The sequence below is a fragment of the Thunnus maccoyii genome, chromosome 18 (genome assembly GCF_910596095.1).
Source record: "Thunnus maccoyii chromosome 18, fThuMac1.1, whole genome shotgun sequence".
Taxonomy (NCBI): Eukaryota; Metazoa; Chordata; class Actinopteri; order Scombriformes; family Scombridae; genus Thunnus; species Thunnus maccoyii.
This window is the reverse complement of record NC_056550.1, coordinates 14,319,289-14,339,400: the sequence shown is the minus strand read 5'-3', so window position 1 is coordinate 14,339,400 and position 20,112 is coordinate 14,319,289. Positions and strand designations below refer to the sequence as shown.

Below are 20,112 nucleotides of genomic sequence, written 5' to 3'. Positions count from 1 at the left end.
AGGCATGGACAGACCAGCATGGTGTATTTCCAAGGATACTCTGGCCGATACTTGTCTGCAAAGTCCCCATCTCCACTGTAGAAACCTTGGAGAGGAAGGCCAGTGGCTGTCTCAGGGGGTGGCTGAAACATTGCCCTCTACAGGAACAACACAAAGCTCTGGTTGCCTTCAAAGTCTTCGGAAGAGGAAATCAAGGTGACAGGGACCAGGATATCCTCCTGGATATCATCATCATCTTGGAGCTGATAGTGCCATGGTGGAGGCTCACAAAAGGAAGAGGACCAATTATGAACAGCTGGTCATCAACTGTCACATGCAGGGTTGGAAGGCTAGATGCATGGCCATCAAGGTAGGCTGCAGAGGATTTGTTGGGCACTCACTCCACAAAGCTTTAAGTGCACTGGGCATCACAGGAGTAGTAATGAGCAGAGCCATCAAGAACACCACCGAAACAGCTGAGAAAGCCTCAAGGTGGCTTTGGATCCGGAGAGGAGGTCCATGGGGACAAGCAAGTGCCACCTGAACACAAGCTGTGGCCTGATCAACCACAGCTGGGTCGCCTGGGTGAGGGTGTCTGATGTTGAAAGACCGGAAACACCCAGTGACCACTGCACAATTATAGGTCCAGTCATTTCATACTGACACAGGGTCTGTCAAAAATTTGGCAACACTGACAGAGGTTGGAGGGGGATTAGGGACCCATGATGCATTTTTCCATCCAAAGGGCCTCTAATTGTTGAGGGCATGTATTCAATGATGAGGAGGTATCATTTATCAACACAGACAACACAGAGAGGCATCAATTGAAGGCCAGTCTGGGCAGCACTTTTGCATATTCAGCCATTCAGAAATATACTTAATATTGACACTATTTGCTTCTCAAAGTGTACAAACTGTACCATGAAATCCTTATTCTGCATTCATTTATGCAGCGATTTACAATAGATATGAAATAATTAAAAAGAAGAGATGAAACATATATATAAAAATCAAAACAGTCCCAGTTTAGATAGAACAATTAACTGGGTGATGGGGTGTAGCTGTATAAACCTGTGATTATGTTTATTCATTTTATAGAGATAAAGCTATAAAGCTGTATCTATCCTTCTTTTGGATTATCAAGAGTCATTATCAGCATTTTTAGACTGTCAGCCTTCCTTCATTATATAACCAATTAAAGATAAATAACATAAGATGCAAAAAAGACAAGATAAAAAAATATATATATATACAGTGGAGAACAGAAAAGGGAGGCAACAGATAGTGAGTTTTCTCTCTGCTGAAGTTAAAGCAAGGATAGCTATTCATTTATTACTTTGGAAAAACATGTATTGTTTGGATTCACTGAATATGACTCTGTTCATAGTTCTGTTTTAATTTGCTTACTATTTTGACCAAATTTTATATTCACAAATCCAAAAAGCCAAATTCAGAGCTGACTGTCCATATCAAATAATACATTTCTTCAATATCTGAATGTACAAACAAAAAAGCTGTTAAATCGTATAACCACTGTAAGCTTTACAATATATTTATTTAACTTTTTACATTATTATTGTTTATTACAACCTTTAGTCAAACTGGCGTGTTTGTGAATGTTAACTCCATGGATGTATAATAAGAGCTCTTATTATACATCCATGGTTGACTCGAGTTAGTGTTATAGTAAAGTGTTAGCTATTCACGACACCAAAAGTAAACAACGAACACTTTACGGCAGTAAATATGGCTGCTCAGTTTAGCGGTGTTCTGCAGTTGACAGATCTCGATGATTTTATCACCCCGTCTCAGGTACCGAAACATACTGTAATGTGTTACAAGTCAGGATTTATTCTAAAAGGACATAAGTAACTATTTCAGTAACTATTACCGCAAAGGTATTTAAGTAGTGACGATGTTAAACTAACTGCTCGTGTCAGCGCTGTTGTTTGAGCTAACGGTTAAAAAATACACGCAAATAATGAATCCATCTTCACTGACAGTCGTCAGTAAGCAACGGGAATTTTGTTACTGACTGCAAAGTGTAAAACCAGCTCATGTTAAACCGTCGAAAGTGTGTTACGTAGTTAGCTTACCGCTAATGTTAGCAATGATGCAACTGAGCAGAAATAGCTGTAACACTCGAGTTAGTGTCCGAGTTATCAAGTTTAAGGTCCTGGTGTTTTTGCTACTTTATATCATTTGTATTTAGGCCTACTATTCGCTTATTTGAATGATGTGGCACTGATGTTCATTTGCATTTTGAACTCTCATTTCTTACATTTCACGTAGAATCTTGTCATCTGACGTTCTTGAGCTTTATGGAAAGAAGAAAACGCAAAATATCTTTGAATCTGGCCATACACCTCAGTCTGTTCACCTCTACATCAGTGTTATTGTTTGTTTTTTATGTGAATTTATTGATATTAATAGCTGTGTGATGCAGTTGAAAGCTCTGGTAAAAGCTCATTAATGGACCTTGATCTAAGTCAAACAACTGTTTCCTAAGTCAAGAATAAACTTTCACGCTCAGTAGTATGTTGTACTTTGGCTCATGTTTGTAGTCTCTGTTTTGCAGGAATGTATCAAACCTGTCAAAGTCGAGAAGAAACAAGGCAAATCTGTGGCCAAAATCCAGATAGAAGATGATGGCAGTTATTTTCAAGTCAACCAGGTGTGTACAGAGGCTAATCCAAACCTGTGTGTTGAATAATTGTAGCACAATTTTACATCTCATGTTTTTTTTTTTTTTGTAGGATGGTGGGAAGCAGAAGCTGGAGAAAGCAAAGATCACACTGAATGACTGCTTGGCCTGCAGTGGTTGTATAACCTCTGCTGAGAGTGTCCTCATCACACAGCAGAGCCATGAGGAGCTCTACAAAGTGCTGCGCGATAACAAGGTAGAGATGAATATCTTTGTTTGAATGCATATGTTTTCTGTGTCTGGTCATATTTGGTTTTGCAGCCTTTGGAATGTGTTAGTAATAATTTTGCACTCTGTCCACAGGCCAGTGAGACAGAGCAGAAGGTGGTGGTGGTGTCGGTGTCACCGCAGTCCAGAGCCTCCCTGGCAGCACGCTATGGCGTCAGTAGCAGCGAGGCTGGGAGGAGGCTTACTTCTTTCTTCAAAGGCCTTGGTGAGTGGAAATAACATTTGTTTTCTCTTCCGTTCAAACCATATTGCTCATAGTGATGCAGGAAATGACAATAAGACAGGTTGGATGAGCCGGACACAGTCACCTTTGAAGATGATTACTGATGTAATTTAGATACTGATCAAAGGGACGTGCAAACATGATGCTTGTTTTGCAGGGGTTCACCATGTGTTTGACACAAGCTTTAGTCGGACCTTCAGCCTGCTGGAGAGCCAGCGAGAGTTTGTGGAGCGTTTCCAGAGGAAGGAGCAGGACAGAAAGGCCCTGCCCATGCTGACATCTGCCTGTCCAGGTATTCCATTAAAAACCTTTATCAGTCTAACATAGAACTGTCTTAGTGGTTCAAGATGCTGAGCACAAAATCACAACAGTGTGGGCAGGAACCTTCGTTACATGTCATCCCCATTTCTCTCTCATCATTTCCTGTCAGCCCTCTACTGTCCACTCTCTAATAAAAAATCCCGTGACTACTTGAGGAGAAAAAAGTGTTAATTTTACTGACTACATTATTATAACAAAGTATTGTGAGTATATTAATCATCTTTTCCATTTTTAGACATTACAAGCTTTTAAGGCAGGTTCAGTTGCTTGAGTTAACATTTCTTGTAATTTCTGTTTGCTCAAAGATGTTTCTCATTGTGTGCATGTGTTTGTGTGTTCTGTTCAGGTTGGATCTGCTATGCGGAGAAGACTCATGGAGAGTTTATTCTCCCATACATTAGCACCACCCGCTCCCCTCAGCAGATGATGGGTTCTCTGGTTAAAGGCTATTTTGCTGAACAACAGGTATGAAAACAACTGCATATGAGAGATGACAGTGAGTTTCACCTGATTGATGTTAATGTACTTTCTTACATCTGAGAGTTTCACTTTTTTTAACCTGCAACGTAATAGTAGTACTATGATTTTTCCAACTAGTGTTACCAAAATAGTTTTTTGTATGAAAGCAAATAAGGAGTATTGACAAAAATACTGAATATTCTACCAAATAAAAAAATATGACTTTGAAGCTTTGATTATCTTTAAAAGTATTAACTCATGGCATTTTTCTCCCTGATATATGCAACATTCCTCAGAACCTTTTTGTGTGTGTGAAATACCTACATTTGCTTGTCTTGTTGCCTTCATACTTGTTTCCTTGAGGAATGGATGAAAAGTTATAACGAGTTGCCATTTAGCTGTGTTTGTTTGTGTTGTAAGGGGCTGAATCCACAGCAGATCTACCATGTGGCAGTAATGCCCTGTCCTGACAAGAAACTTGAGGCCTCAAGGTCAGACTTCTACCTGAACAAAGCTGAGACCAGAGAAGTGGACTGTGTCCTTACCTCCGGTACAGTATCTACTCCTATGATGTTCTTTGTATGCATGAATGTGCTGCATCTTCTCTTTTTTTATTATGTTTTTCTGTCTCATATAGGAGAGGTTATGAAAATGCTTGAGGAGGAGAAGATGTCTCTTAATGATGTGCAGCCTGCACCCCTAGATACAATGTAAGTTCTGTGCCATTGTTTTAATGTTTTACAATGTCAGTGTGAGAAGAAGCAAAGCAAAAGTAGCAGAAAATAACCATTATCTTTCGAGGAAATTAAAATATTACAGTTAAAATAATAACACTGTTTAGCACAGCACCTCCCTAAAAGTAAGCCATTGCATAAATATACAGAATAACAGGTGAATCAGGACCCAACTGAATATTATTCTTGACCCAGGTTCAGCAATGTGATTGGGGATGAGTTCCTCAGCCATGCTGGTAGTGGTTCGGGGGGTTACCTCCATCATGTTTTCACCAACACTGCCAAGCAGCTGTTTGGAGAGGAGGTAAAGGAACTCACCTACAAGACCCTCAGGTGAGTCGGTCTCAACTACTTTAATGTCAGAGGATTAGAGGCTCTTCATTTGCAGGCTCACAGATGTAGGACCAAACCTCTGTTCATAAAATGTTTAAATACACTGTCTTACTTTTCTTGTACCACATGTGTTAAGGAGCACTGCATAAATGAAAGCCCTGTTTTCCCACCTTAACACCTCTGCCACAGGAATAAAGACTTCCAGGAGGTGACTCTGGAGAAAGATGGTGTAGTCGTACTTTGCTTTGCCTCCACATACGGCTTCCGCAATATCCAGAACCTGGTGCAGAAGCTTAAGAGGGGGAAGTCACCTTATCACTTTGTGGAAGTTATGGCCTGTCCCTCGGGTAAGGAGAAAAACACTTAAGCATATGTTTGCCACACCAGAGACTAAACTTCACACTTTTTTTTTTGTTTAGAAGGAAATTAAAACCCAGCGTGTTTCACCTAACCTCTTGTTTATATCCAGGTTGTCTAAATGGTGGTGGACAGATAAAGGCCTTACCCGGTGAGAACCAAAAAGAGCTTCTCCAGAAAGTTGAGGAGCTCTACAAAGCAGAGCTCTCCCAAGCACCAGAAGACGACACACGCGTGTCCGAGCTGTACCAGTCGTGGCTCCACAGTGTAGGCGAGGAGAGAGCCAGAGAGCTGCTGCACACGCAGTACCACACTGTGGAGAAGATGACCAACGGACTCGTTATGAAGTGGTGATTTTTTTTGACAGCATGTTTTTGCAGTTTTATTTTGTAAAGGTTTTTTGTCAGACACTGACTACAGAACCGTCCAAATAAATGTGAATTTTTTTTTTCTACATCAGAAAAAAAAATGATGTAGGCAAAGTTAAATTATAAGGTTTGATGTAGGCCAACATGCCTTCACTCTAATTATCTGCTAATCCAAAGCTCTGGTCCTGGTATTTTAATTACTAGGTAATAGATAATACACACACAATTCTGTTGCCAAACCAAATTATGTGTACGGCCTGATAATTTTCCTCACCACTGCTGATTTTCCACTCAAGTGCATAAATATTATGTAACTAATTTGTATGGCACCTGTTACAGTTTGCAAGTGTGACTTGAAATAATATCAAATTACGATCATTCCTTGTTTATTTAACCTAATGATTATATATATTTTTTGAAAAATAAAAACATTATTTAATTGTAGTTGTTTGACTCGTCAGCTCTTTTTAAAATATGTGAAGAACATGTCCGACAGAATATAGATTCAGAATCATGTTTTATTGCTGTACAGTTATAAGCTCTCGCAAACTTGAAAAGCAGCAATTTACATTCATAATGATGTACACTGCATGTTTTCTCCTCCCATGTGCAGTTTATGAGCAATAACATATCAGATTCCTGCTCCAAAATAGTGTTTACAAAGTGCAGTCAACAGTATGTGACAAATTCACTTGAATTGTTTTGATGGTAAATTAAATTTGTAGCTTTTGACTGCAAAAGCAAGCAAGAGAGCCATTGTAGAAAATAGTATGTCCAAATTGAAATGAGTCAAAAAGTTATATGAGAGCGTTAGCATGAACTTACAACGTAGGTAAAATGCACTGGCAGTGACAGGAAATAAAACATTACAGCAATACAGCACTGAGAGAAAAAGGTGCATATTATATCAGGGAAAAGAAACATTCTGATATAAATAATTCATAAAGAAATGAAGCTTATCTTTCTCCCAACACCAGTTACCATAAATAAACTAGACACAGTGAGACAGACAGTTTACAAGTTTTTTCATTAGGAATCTGTATTAGCAGATGTGACATGGTGTAGTTAGTTTGTGCATAACAGACTGGGAGACCAGCCCTTAAATGAATGTAGTTTATATTTAATGGAAGCAGCTTTATACTGGCCTTTTGTGCAGACATTTCTAAAATAATATATATGCCCATGAAGGTCAATGAGGCCCCCCAACAGTATAAATGAGTTAAATTTAGGGTAAAAGCAACAAAATGCAGTTTTGTGTCTTGCTGCATTCAGTTATTCATTCACACCGTTCCTACTCGTTGGCTGAGCACGTCCGGAGTTCAGAGCTTTGAAACTGGATTTCAGGGTCTAAGGAGCCCCCACTCTAAAGCCAACATGGCATGGGGAGGAAGTCTCTCCTTGGGCTTCTTGAATTTGTCCTTCTCCTTCCGCAGGACCCTCAGCACCTCCACCGGATCCGTCTTCCCTGTGAACTTTTGCACTCCTTCCTCCCTAAAGTAAAGGAAAAAGATTCCACAGAAATGTCACATACTGAGGCAAAGTGAGATACAGAATTGTGGCAAGAATCTTGAAACATTAGCTCACCAAATGAACTAGTTTAAACTTAAATACGTACTTATATTCCACCAGTGTAACATACAGAGTTTTTAAGAGCGAACCAGTACAGACATAAGTTGTGCACTGGAAACACTACAAGAAGCAGCAAATAAATATAAAACAAGATCATCTGAATTTAAAAAGTGGTTAAGAGAGATTTTTAGGTGCCCTTTAGTCTTTAATCTGCCTGTTAGAACCATTAACAATATCAGCTGTTTAATTTTGCACTTGGAACAGCCTTTCATGTTTCATACGTAACTGTATGTATCCAAACTCACGAGAGGCGAAGGAAAGGGTTGTATTCAAACTCCTCCATTAGGGTGGATGGCACTGTGGGTTTGTCATCATCATCTCTTGCCTGTCAACACAAGGACTTTCAGACAACTGGGTAAAATAAATATGTATCACCTGTGTTTATGGGATAAGACTGGCGTTATCTATGTTTTTGTTATTGCAAATAAATCCCATGAAAAGACCAAAAACAACAATGATTTAATCCTACTAGCAAGTATTGTCATAACATAGCTAATTCTACCGCTGTCCTGAATACACATCAGTGAGTCACATGACATGCTCCTTTATTTAAATGAACATGGGCATTGTAGTTTATTTTGAATCAATCCCACATACATCTTCCTGCTGCTACTGTAAATACTCACTGCAGTAGAGCACCAAATGTGTATTAATCCACTGCTGAAAATAGTCCCAAGCTAATGCACTGTTTACTCCTGTTTGAGTAAAGCTTGCTAAAAACTACAATGCCCAGCTGTTTTAGGTAATTACTGTATTTAGATTTTGAAAAAATGAAAGTACATATTTGTGACGTAGCTTCAGTAGGAACGACAGGTATTAAGCATTAAGAGATGGATGTTGGTCTTTTCATGGGATTTGTGGACAGTAAGAAAGAGCAGTTTTCAGTATATTTCTCACCCTGGCCCAGCTCAGCATCTCTTTAACCTTCTCATTCTCTGGCTCCACCAGCATGGCAAACTTCAGGTTCTTAATGGTGTACTCATGTCCACAGAACACCTTCTATAGATGAAAAAACAGCATTATTTAAAGTTCACACTTAGATCACATAGTGGAGTATCTTTTTGGCCATTTGTGTGATGCTTTGTACAACAAAGGGAGAGAGGACCTGCCAGCTGCACTGAATCCCCTCATTGTGTGTGTGTTTATTCATCACTGTGACTCAGTCTTGCGCCAGCTCTTATCTGATGTCATGTTAGCCCTCGTTAACCACGCGAGGGCTGCACACAACATCTTTGCTTCCACGTACCGTGTCTTGAGGTAGGGAGCCCAGCACCTGGGTGAGATTGTGGTACATCTGTTGTGCCGTACCCTCAAGAAACCGTCCACATCCACCGATAAACAGCGTATCCCCTGACAACCAAAAGAAGGGACAATTGGGATCTTACAAAGGGCATTGGTCAGTTAATGTCTTCCCATACAACAAGAACAATGGATAGTATGCTGGTCAACAAGGATTCATATCTCTAGCCACTTAAAACTGAGGTAATTTAGCATATGTCATGGTGTACTCTATAGGTATGAGCTGTATGGAGAAATATACTTCTCAGATTTCAACTGGTTCACCAGCTCTTTTATGTTTACAAACAAAGACCTGTGAACACAGCAGGGGCGTCAGTGCACTCATCCTCCCAAACAAAGTAGCACATGTGACCAGAGGTATGGCAGGGAGTAAATAGGCACCTCACATTGATGGAGTTAAACTGCGAATGGAGAAAACACAATATCAAAAGACAATATGGCATAACAGACATAACAAGAAAATCTGAAGTTTTTTGGTACAATTTACATTTGGAATTCATAATTGGAGCAAAGACTAAGTAAAGACATTTTACTCCTTTTACTTTGTGGGCACCTTCAGTTCCTGAGCATCGGTGACTTTATCAGTCAGAGCCCCGATCCGATCATCTCCCCCATACACCCTCAGTTCAGGAACCTCCTTCACCAGAGCCTCATTCCCCCGAGCATGGTCCCTGACCAGCGACAACAGGTTAGTCATTAACATTAGCAGTGATTAGTTTGGGTGTTCTGTCACTGATATGTTCTTATAATTCTTGAAGTAAACACTCCTACCAGTGATGGTGTGTGGTGAGAACAGCCACCAAAGACAAGCCCTCTCGCTTCACTATTTCTAGCAGCTGTTAAAAAAAAAAGTCAGTGAATCAACAGAAAAATAATCAGAAACAATTTTGAGTACTGATTAATCATCTAAGTAATTTTTCAAGCAAAAGTGCCAAATATTACCTAGTTTCTCCTTTTCTATTCTTATGTGATAGTAAACTAAATATCTTTGGGTTTTGGACTCTTGGTTGGACAAAACAAGCAATTTGATGACATCACTTTGGGGTTATGGTAATAGTGATGTTCACTATTTTTCTGAGATTTTTATATACCAATTTATTTATTGGGTAATTGTCAGATTAACTAAAAATGAAAACAATCTCACAGTTATTTCATTGTCAGTGCATACAATTATTGATTTTTCTCTACTTTTGTCTTTTTGTTATTCATAGAGTATGTGTTTCACAATTATTTGTGTGTTTTTGTTTGCTTTTTTCATCTTTTCATCATCATATCTAAATGTATTTATTATTTATTTTTGGGGTGGGTAAAATGCCATTCTAAACATACTTGGTTTTTCTTTTAATCTAACCAGCACTTTATCCATGAATTTATCATGTTTTATTGTTTTGTTATTTCTGCAAATAAATTCTAAAAAAAGACCAATTTTCAATGTGCATCACACAGACTGAACAAAATGTTTCTCTCACCCGATGTGGTACGGCAGGGTCCACAGCTATGGCCTGTTTACTCTGCTCTTCAATCACCAGGTACATGTAGTTGTCCTCCAGGATGGAGATCACCTTTACCTTCATGGCACCCACACACGCATGCGCACTAGGTTGCGCGACACTCTAGGAAGAGGCTTTATCAGCAAATATGAACTTAAATCGTCAGTTATCTAACCAGAATCTGTATCAGTTCTTACCGTATGACTAACAGTAAGCTAAGCATTACGTTACCCAATACAAGCACGATAATGTACACTTCTTTTCAAACATCCACCGGTGATGTGTCATAAACTAACTTGTCACCTTGTTGCTTTACGTTAATGTCAAATTAAACAATCTACACAAGTCAAATATAAGCACAGTTACCTCGGTTTTACTGGTAACGACTATATTGTTATATTCTTGTCCGGCTGTGATGCTCTGGAAAATGTTTATATTACATTTCTGCATTCAGGCAAGTTATCGCGACATCATCGAGCCAACAAGTCAAAACTCAGACGTTTTAATCGAGCCGGAAACATCCGACAATTATTTTTTTATTTTTAAAAAATATAATGATTTACAAAATGATATAAATACATTTAAATTGTTGGTGTAAAATAACTTCATAAACCAAATGCTCTTGTTACTCAAATATTGTACAATTTTGAGGTATTTTACTTGAATATTTCCATTTTCTATTTCTTTATACTTCACTATATTTCAGAGACAAATGCACTTTTTACTCCATCATATTTGACAACTAGAGATATTAATTAACTTTACAGGTAATGTTTTTATCATATAAAAGATTTAATAATTTTATAAAAGATGATGCTTTGTTAGAGATTGATCTACCCAACACTATATAAAGTAGTTTAAAATTTGCTCCACCTCAATCTCCTACAACATTAAAATGTTGGTAACATGTTGGTGCTTTTGTAGTGATCCAATGATTCTGCAAACATTCTGCATAATGAGTACTTTTGCTTCATTTCGTTGATAGTGATTATGTACAAATTAAATGCAAGACTTGTACTTTTACTTACAATAAATGTATTTATTGCTTTTTCCCAAAGAACATGCAATATTCTTTGTAAGATCGTACTTGACATGCAAAAGAGCTTTAGGTGTATGCAACGTTTAACATTTATATAACATTTAACCTCACCTAATAAGTAGGCAATGCTTTGCTCACAGAATGCTTTTAAATAAAAGGACAAAATAAAAAGCATTTGTGCTAAATTCTACGCAATGAAAAAACAAATTAACAGCTTCCAAACAATTATTAGAAGAAATGTTACGAGGAAACATTCCAGGTCAGAATAAAACAATTCTTTGCAGATAAAGAAATTACTTGATCAATTTACATTTTTACATATTTTCCAACATATGTCACTTCAGCGAATCCTTGTCTTTTTTCAAATTGAAACACTGAATGAAACAGTAGTTTGTACATCAATATATTACAACATAATACTAAATAGATTCTAGAACTTTCCCCATTTACAGATTAACAAACTGATTTCTCATTTAAAACATTCAGTTAATGGCCATAAATTCCTCAAACTATCACACCAACATCAGCCAAACATTTGCTCAACACAACTAAAATAATGACAGATAAGTTTATAGCCATATTAGGGCTGAACATGGTGATAAAAAGTTTGTGCCTTGACTGAGAGTGCATGTAGTAGATCTATTTCAAGTGGCTTTGAAGACGAATTGCAGATATTTCCTTCACTATGCTATTAATTGACATCTTGCGTTGTTGTAAGCAGTTGGTCAGAAACAGTAAGCTGTTGCGGCATGAGTGCATCACTCCTTCGGCACACGGAAGCCATCCTTTTCTTTCCGGAGACTTCTCATGGTTTCAATCGGATTGGTTTGTTTTGCATGATCTTGCACAGACTTCTCTCTAAATTAAACAGAAAAAATTAGTAAGTCAGGCTGTACATTGACTGTAATTATCTGTAAACAAACTATATGGACACTTACAGTACATGTTGTAAGTCTGAAACAAAATAGATGAAATAATAAGTATTAATCACGTTCTACTTACTTTACTCTCATAAAAGGGTTAAATGTGAATTCATCTGCCAAAGTGGATGGGATGGTAGGTTCTCCGCTGCTGCATTTCTCCTGCAGAAACATAAATACACGCATGCAAAAGGTGTTTTTATTTTCATTAGTGAATTGCTAGTTATCCGACTGAGGCAATAATTGCTTGGATGTGACACATCAATCAAATACCTTTGCCCACGCTAGCTTCTTCTGAATGACTTCATTGTCTGGTTCCACATGACGTGCAAATTTCAGATTGCTGACGGTGTACTCATGACCACAGTAAACACGCTTAAACACAAACACACTACAGTTAGTAGATCATTCAAGCTAAATATATTTCATCAATATTAGAGACTTTCAAAACCCCAAAAAGAAAAATGTATCTTATATCTCTGATGATGATTTTTCTATCTTAAAAACTGCAAAAACATACATTTAACTCTTACTAGTTACTTAAAGAATGATTCACAATCAATAATACCAGTTACACTGACACTACAGATCGAGTGTTAACCACATTGCATCATATTTACTGTTTCAGGAGGCAGGCGTCCCAGAATTTCTATCAAGGCTTTATACATCTGCTCAGCGGTTCCCTCGAAGAATTTACCACAACCAGCCACAAACAGTGTGTCCCCTGCACAGAGAGAAGTGTCCTTAGGGTATTAAAAAGGTCACACATGACTGATGTGCTGACTTGTTTAGGAGCTGCATCAATACTGATAGGTCAAGCTTGACAGATTTAAGGGTTTTGCTATGATATCACCCCTTATTTATTTCTACTGGTCATCTGATCTAGAGGGCTAATGTAATTAGATATATACCTGTGAAAACAGCTGGAGGCTCAGTGCTGTTTTCTTTGGTCACATAGTAGCAGATGTGACCAGTTGTGTGACATGGTGTAAACAGGCATTTGACACTGAGAGATCCAATCTGAGGAAAGAACGACACCAGTGAGCAAACATGTAAGCTTGTATCAGATTCTGTAACACTGATGTAGAATCTAAAAAAAAGCACATTTGGATTGTAGGATACACGGTTTGATGGTCTTACTTTGAAACTGTTGGAGTGAGAAACTTTCTTTGTTAACGCATCAACTCTGTCATCTCCTCCATAGACCTTCAGCCCCGGCATTAGCTTCACCATCTTCTCATTTCCACTGGCATGATCCCTACAGAGAGAAAATGATCAGTGTAAGATATTGTTATTTACTACTAAAGGTAGTTTCATGCAGGCATAATGGTTTCTTAGCATATTGGCATTTTTGGCTGTTTAGACAGTGAATTTAAAATGCTATTGTGCATATAACATGCATATGGTAGCCACTGTAACACCTCGGCTACATTTTTCAAAACAGCATAATTTTACTTGTAGCTTACCAGTGGTGATGGGTGGTCAGAATAGTTGTGAGTTTTACGCCATGTTTTCTGACGGCCTCCACAACCTGTAAAAAGCACAAAAAGGGTCTAATTGAAGTTGTGCTGAAACGATTAGTCGATTAATCAATTAGTCGGACTAAAAGAAAATTATTCACCCACAATTTTGATGATCGTTTTTATTTGTTGTCATTTATCAAGCAGAAATGGCAAACATTTGTTGTTACAGCATTTCATATGTGAGGATTTGCACTTTTTTCTGTTTTGTATCATTGCAAATTGAATATCTTGACATCTGACGTATTCTGGCATTTTACAGAGTAAAAAAAGGATGAAATAGATGAAAAAATAATATGTAGGCTAGATTAATAGTTACTGAAAATAATAATTTGTTGCAGCCCTAATCTGAAGCATGAAATAATACAACATATATAATATAATGTAAGGCTGCATCTAATGATTATTTTCATTTTCAATTAATCTGTTAATCATTTTCTAGATTAATCAATTAGTCGTTGGGTCTATACAATGTCAGAAAAGAGAGAAAAATGTTGATTACTGTTACCCAAAGCCCAAGATGTAACCTAAATATTTTGTTTTGTCCCGACCAATAGTCCACAACTCAAAAATATTCAGTTTACTGTCAAAGACTAAAGAAACCAGAAAATATTCAGATTTAAGAAGCTGGAACCAGAAAATTTTAGCATTCTTCATAAAAAAAATGACTAAAAACAAATTGTTTATCAAAATCGTTGGCAATTACTTTTCTGTCAATTGACTTGTCCATTAATCGATAATACACCATAAAAATTATTCACTGTAGGACTTTTATTTGTAAAGATCCTACATTATATCAAAATTGTATGCGAGTACATTCCTTGAATGCATAAAGTTAGTTACTTTCCACCACTGATATATTATTATAATATTGTAGCACTCCGTAGCCACAGGCAACAGGTTCAAACACTGTTAAGGCATACAGGGCCAGAAAGCAGCATTATTAAAATATAAATCTTTATTACATAAAATTATAAATTTGGTTGAACAAAAACAGTTTTAGGCACCAAGAAACAGGTCGTTAACTTTCAGCAGCACTTTAAAGGTCATACCCAAACCATCTGATAACATTCATTAGTTTAAGGTGACCAACAAAACACGCATACCCAGTGCAAAGTGGGCTCACAATCAAATCACTGGTTGCCCTACCAGATATACAGCAGCATGAGGTGGCACCAAAGCAAACAATTAAACCAAAACAACAAAAGGGGGAAAAAAAAGTAAGAGCAGCAAGGCAGTGGCTTGCTAGCTGCAAAACAAGACAAAAGAAAATATAATTAACCCCATATGACTACTCCTCACAACAGAAACAAACCAAAAAGAAAATATATTCAAAACCCACCAGCTACACATCAGATCCCTGGTCAGATTTCCCCAACAACCTGTCCATACCCATGTTCAAGTAGCACTAATAACACATATATAGATGTAACATTATACAGCATTATACAGCATAAAAGACATACAATATACCCCCCCAAATGTAAACATACATATACCTCGTACAGGCGGTCCAGCAGCACGCAGGACCTGCATACAGCCAAACTCAATTAACTGGCCTCAGCGGCGTGATCCCCACGCCACAAGCAGCGCATCAGTCCTTCATGGAGGAGACAAAGCCCAGAATAACCCACGCGGATTGCCAACAGGTCCCCTTTTATTACCTAATCACTGCCCATGCACTGAATTACCGGTCCAGCCAGAACAACTGCCCTGTAACGTCAGTTCTACCTGGCTACAATATAGTAAAATATAATGTAATGTAATACAATGACAGACCTTTATTGGCTCCACTGGGTCAACAATAGCTGCTTCTCTGGAGTCCACGTCAATCAGAAGGTACATATAGTTGTCAGTGAGTGCTGGGAGAAGTTCAATCCTCATGTTTGCTTGTTCCACCAGAGAAGATTTCCTCACTGCGCTGTGAAGGAGAGCAGCTGCTTGGGCCTTGACTTCCACAGGTGCTGCATGAGAGGATACACATCAATATCTGACAGATACCAATGTCAGACTAACATGAAGACACTCTCAGTTAGATTTAAAAACCCCCTCTAGACAAAAGCCACTTTAAAATTCTTAAAATTACACTGACTCCTTCGCCCTCATTAAAAAAAATCCAAAATCTATGAATATGCAACTATATTTTATTTCAAAAGACAAGATGTCTCCTACTTCACTGTAAAGTTTGTTCTCAGTGTATGAGCGCTAGAGGCTGCAAATTTCAACATCACACTTGTGTAAGCTGAATATTGGACCATGATGGGCTCCAAGCTGTGGATCTGTAAGCTGTTTCAATAAGCACAGAGAAACTTTCCTCCCCCCGCAGATGAATGTGTAAACATAGTGTTAAACTCTGCACATACATCATTCTGCACAGTGAAACTCAAACATTCAACTGAAGAAGAAAAAAACAGAATTTTGAGTGGAGGAGGACTTTAAATGACTACTTTTATCATTATAAAACACTCTGGTTTTATGACAGGCAGCTCTTTCCCAAAAAACTGTTTATTTCATGCAGCGACGCCGGTCTTAGCTACATCCGACTTTATTATATGAATTTACAGAGTGGTCGTAGCTGCTCCTGGTCTTATGATGCCACGTGAATACACGCGAAGCGATGACTGTTGCCAAGCAACGCACTTCTATCCAAAGCACAGTCTAATTTCTCCCTTCAAACAAGCTATGGAAGATATGGATAACGCAAATCGAAAGAAAAGGAGAATACATTTTACTACTAGATAAACAAAGTTGTGTACAGAGCATAGAAAGCTAAATTTAACAGCACTAACACAAACTGTAAGCATGGAAATCGATCCCCGGTGCAATCAATGCGATGGCGGAATGTGCACAGTTGAGGAAACGGAAAATCTTTTTATCAAAAGCCAAAAAGGATTCATCGGCTCTTAAAAATCCGCCGAAAACATGACTCTCTCAAACTTCTTGACATACTTTTCAGAACAAGACAATGTGTCATTCACTATTTTTTAGTGAGAAACAATGATTATTTTTCCAACGATAAGCTCAAACAGGGCTTGCCTGCCATAACGAAACCTATCAGCTGATCACGGACGACTCTTTCTCGTTTTAACGCCCTTTTCGTCTTGTTTATCTTGTAAACAAGACGCGCTGCCATCGTTGTTTTTCTTTTCTGGTTGTGTGATCATTATTTTTCCTGTAATTATTATTACCATGGATACCAGTCTGACTTTTCTTCTTACACCTGCTCCATAAAGGTTACACCCAGGAGCAACACTTACAGGTCTAAACGGTGCACTAGTCGTAACCTTAAGTTGGTCTTAACTTAAGTTTCAGATCTAAATCGGACGCAACGTTACACCCGAGCATAGGCCCAGCTGGTGCACTTCGGTCCAAGAAACAAACTGGCTGGACGAGCATTTATGGCTAATGTGACACCAACATAAAGTAAACAACACTAGCTTTCATGCTAACCTGTAAAAACGCGTTATATCGGTTCACCTGGCTAACACAGCATTGACCTAACTTGACCGTCGCAGCCGGGGAGATGATGTAAGAGAGTGCAGATGTCTGCTCAGACAGGCCATGTTGTGTTGATTTGACAGCTTTTTTCTCAAGACGTGACGAAACAGGAAAAAATAACAACTTAGCAAACTGTGTCGTTCACATTAAAGTATACAAGCTAACATTAGCATGCTAACAGAAGAAGAAAAAGGTAGTATCGACGTACCAAGTTTTAATGCGGTTGCAGCTCCTATTAGAGTGCAGGCACTCCCTACAAGTGACCTGAGTAACATAACCACAGCAGCCTTATCACTTTAGTATAAACCAGAATGGTTTAGTTTTGGTTCAATTCCGCCTCCGCCTCCTTTTCAACTTTCACCTCCCAGGCTCCACCAATCTACTCTGGGGGAGTGGATCGTTAATAATTAGCTAAATACATCAATATTTTGATTATTTACGTAATTTTCAAGGATGAATCCATACAGATGAAAATATAATGTTAGAGACGTATTATTTTATTTTTTGGCTGCTTAGAACGTCTAAAAAACATTGACATAATCGCTTTGGTTTGAGTTTTTAGCTCACTTTATGTCCCTGCTGGCTTGCCGTAGGTAAATAATCTGGTTGCAACGACCTGTCAGTTGGTCAAAGTTTAGTTGAACTGGTGCTCACTGCTTTAGAGCGGCACAAACCTTCAAATTTCTCCACAATGACTGCGCGAAACATCTCTCGGTTTTGGGAATGGGGCAGGAAGATTATTTGCGTTGGGAGAAACTACGCAGACCACGCAAAAGAGCTGAAAAACGCGGTTCCTACCGAGCCGGTCCTGTTCCTGAAGCCACCTTCTGCATATGTAATAGAGGGCTCCCCCATCCTGGTGCCGCTGTACACCAGCAACCTGCACCATGAGGTGGAGTTAGGGGTGGTCATCGGGAAAGGGGGCACAGCTATCCCTCAGTCCGCCGCTATGGACCACGTTGCAGGCTACGCGCTGTGCTTGGACATGACAGCCCGGGACGTCCAGGACGAGTGCAAGTCCAAAGGTCTGCCCTGGACCCTGGCTAAAGCTTTCAACACCTCCTGCCCCATCAGTGAGTTCATCCCCAAAGAGCGCATCCCTGAGCCGGGGAACGTCAAGCTGTGGCTGAAGGTGAACGACCAGATGCGGCAGAGCGGCTGCACCTCCCAGATGATCTTCTCCATCCCCTATCTTATCAGCTACATCAGCGACTTCATCACCCTGGAGGAGGGGGATCTCATCCTGACCGGGACCCCGAAAGGAGTGTCAGCCGTGCAGGAGCACGATGAGCTGCAGGCTGGGATCGAGGACGTTGTCACCATGACCTTCAAAGTAGACAGACACGATCAGTAGTGAAAGCAGTCAAACCAAAAGCCAGAAATACTCATGGAAAATGTGTTTTGACTGGAAGGTTGAGCATAATATTCGGTTTCTTTGCAATGTCTGTGTGGATCAGCAGGTGGCAGTGCTGTGCCACTATGAGGGACCATGGTGCAGATACCTCCAAGCTGTCTTGTACAGTAAAGAAATACGCTTTCCACCAATTAAAAAAACATGTCATTATGATTAGGCTTACATGAATTGATCTCAGCAACATCAGTGTACTTATGATCTGTTTCATTGTATTATCTACTTAAACCAGAGATATGAAAAGTATTTACCCATTGTCACTGTCGTTGTGTCAGGTCACCAGTGGTGGAAGAAGTATTCAGAGCATTTACCTAAGTAAAAGTAGCAATACTATGCTGTAAAAATACTCCATTACAAGTAAAAGCATTCATAATTTTACTAAAGTCATAGTCAAAGTGTTATCAGCAAAATGCACTCTAAGGCATATCAAAAGTAATAGTAATCATTATACAGACAAAATGCCCCTTATTATTACTGTATAATACAGAGTTAAATATACACTATAGCAATATACTTTATAAGATGATCATTTACTTTATATGTAAAATGCTAATCTGCAAAGTAACTACTAACTGTTAAATAAATGAAGTGAAGTACAATATTTTCAAATGTAGTGGAGTATAAAGGAGCATAAACTGGAAATACTGAAGTAAAGTACTTAAAATAGAAGATGAGTACAATACTTGAGTAAATGTACTTGTTTCCACCTCTGCAGATCACATTTTTGCCTCCATCACCTCAAACGCCATCCATTAATACTTGAATGTAGACTTTAGTTGTATGAAATGAACATTAAATGCTTCCCTTCTTGGCAATCATAGCTACAATAACTTAAATTATTTTTAATGATTATTTTTAGGGATGATATTGCTTACCTCTACTCTGGATTAGGTATTGTATTAAAGCACAGTTAACTGTATTATTGGTATCAAGACAGTCAAAAATATTTTATTCACTCTATGGTATAAAACAGTGGTTCCCAAACTTTTTGGCCCTTCAAATGAAGCACACTTGTGACCTCTCATCACAGGTTAAGGCCTTGCATGAACATGAGAGTGATTTTTCTATTATTGGAAGGATTTTAGCAGCCTAAGGTGGTGAAAATAACAATTATTTCACAAGAAAAAGTGAAAAAATAGAGAAAAGTCAGAAATAACACAAAATGTTTATTTTTTTTATCCTTTGAATCATCTTGTGATCCCTCAGATGTTCGGGACTAACGTCTATGGCATTTTGAACTCATGACACCATAAGCATTATAGTGTGTTTTTCTAGCTTGTGTGCTTTGGATAAAAGCCGCCTCACAGCAGAGAATATTTCTTCAGTCACTTTACTAAACTGAATTCATGTGGTCCATCCTTCAGCTGAGCTGTGAAATAGAGTTTATCCCAGATGATTTCAAGTTGAGAGAATAGTCGTGTTAGTGAGGGAGTTTAGAGCACTGATGGATGGTTTGGCACGAGCTACTCGTGGTTCCTCTTAAATTTGGAACACATTATGCCACTTGTTAAATTAGCTGAGACTTGTCTTCTTCAGAGAGTTTGATGGGGTCACCCAGTTGACATGTTCATGTGCTAGTTTCTGCTGAAAACTAGCATAT

General features: G+C 38.6%; 4 protein-coding genes across 9 annotated transcripts; 2 read left to right on the top strand and 2 right to left on the bottom strand.

The window, feature by feature from the left end:
* Window positions 1–1,684: 1,684 nt before the first annotated feature.
* On the top strand, window positions 1,685–6,150 carry narfl (nuclear prelamin A recognition factor-like). 2 transcript variants are annotated; one of them, XM_042392841.1, is made up of 11 exons: window positions 1,685–1,791; window positions 2,558–2,653; window positions 2,736–2,879; window positions 2,987–3,116; window positions 3,292–3,426; window positions 3,802–3,920; window positions 4,335–4,464; window positions 4,552–4,624; window positions 4,844–4,981; window positions 5,171–5,328; window positions 5,451–6,150. In XM_042392841.1, the coding sequence occupies exons 1-11, from the start codon at window positions 1,726–1,728 to the stop codon at window positions 5,690–5,692; spliced, it is 1,431 nt and encodes a 476-aa protein (XP_042248775.1). In that variant the 5' UTR covers window positions 1,685–1,725; the 3' UTR covers window positions 5,693–6,150. The 2 variants fall into 2 exon arrangements, with proteins under 2 accessions (XP_042248775.1, XP_042248774.1); XM_042392840.1 differs by lacking the exon at window positions 1,685–1,791 and adding an exon at window positions 1,872–2,152.
* Window positions 6,151–6,206: 56 nt separating this feature from the next.
* LOC121884174 (hydroxyacylglutathione hydrolase-like protein) lies at window positions 6,207–10,611 on the bottom strand. 3 transcript variants are annotated; one of them, XM_042392853.1, is made up of 9 exons: window positions 10,491–10,611; window positions 10,104–10,258; window positions 9,406–9,470; window positions 9,188–9,305; window positions 8,927–9,035; window positions 8,582–8,685; window positions 8,233–8,334; window positions 7,581–7,660; window positions 6,207–7,197 (listed from the first exon to the last, which is right to left on the bottom strand). In XM_042392853.1, exons 2-9 carry the CDS (start codon window positions 10,206–10,208, stop codon window positions 7,047–7,049), a joined length of 834 nt encoding a protein of 277 aa, XP_042248787.1. In that variant the 5' UTR covers window positions 10,209–10,258; window positions 10,491–10,611; the 3' UTR covers window positions 6,207–7,046. The 3 variants fall into 3 exon arrangements, with proteins under 3 accessions (XP_042248787.1, XP_042248785.1, XP_042248788.1); XM_042392851.1 differs by having other exon boundaries at window positions 10,104–10,247; XM_042392854.1 differs by having other exon boundaries at window positions 7,107–7,197; window positions 7,562–7,660; window positions 10,104–10,247.
* A 528-nt stretch (window positions 10,612–11,139) lies between these two features.
* LOC121884175 (hydroxyacylglutathione hydrolase, mitochondrial-like) lies at window positions 11,140–17,483 on the bottom strand. 3 transcript variants are annotated; one of them, XM_042392855.1, is made up of 9 exons: window positions 17,310–17,483; window positions 15,383–15,567; window positions 13,550–13,614; window positions 13,224–13,341; window positions 12,995–13,103; window positions 12,704–12,807; window positions 12,357–12,458; window positions 12,166–12,245; window positions 11,140–12,021 (listed from the first exon to the last, which is right to left on the bottom strand). In XM_042392855.1, the coding sequence occupies exons 1-9, from the start codon at window positions 17,374–17,376 to the stop codon at window positions 11,922–11,924; spliced, it is 930 nt and encodes a 309-aa protein (XP_042248789.1). In that variant the 5' UTR covers window positions 17,377–17,483; the 3' UTR covers window positions 11,140–11,921. The 3 variants fall into 3 exon arrangements, with proteins under 3 accessions (XP_042248789.1, XP_042248790.1, XP_042248791.1); XM_042392856.1 differs by lacking the exon at window positions 17,310–17,483 and adding an exon at window positions 17,054–17,219; XM_042392857.1 differs by lacking the exon at window positions 17,310–17,483 and adding an exon at window positions 17,081–17,219.
* Window positions 17,484–17,674: 191 nt separating this feature from the next.
* On the top strand, window positions 17,675–18,758 carry fahd1 (fumarylacetoacetate hydrolase domain containing 1). The gene has a single exon (XM_042392864.1). It carries the CDS (start codon window positions 17,793–17,795, stop codon window positions 18,453–18,455), a length of 663 nt encoding a protein of 220 aa, XP_042248798.1. The 5' UTR covers window positions 17,675–17,792; the 3' UTR covers window positions 18,456–18,758.
* Window positions 18,759–20,112: the final 1,354 nt, after the last annotated feature.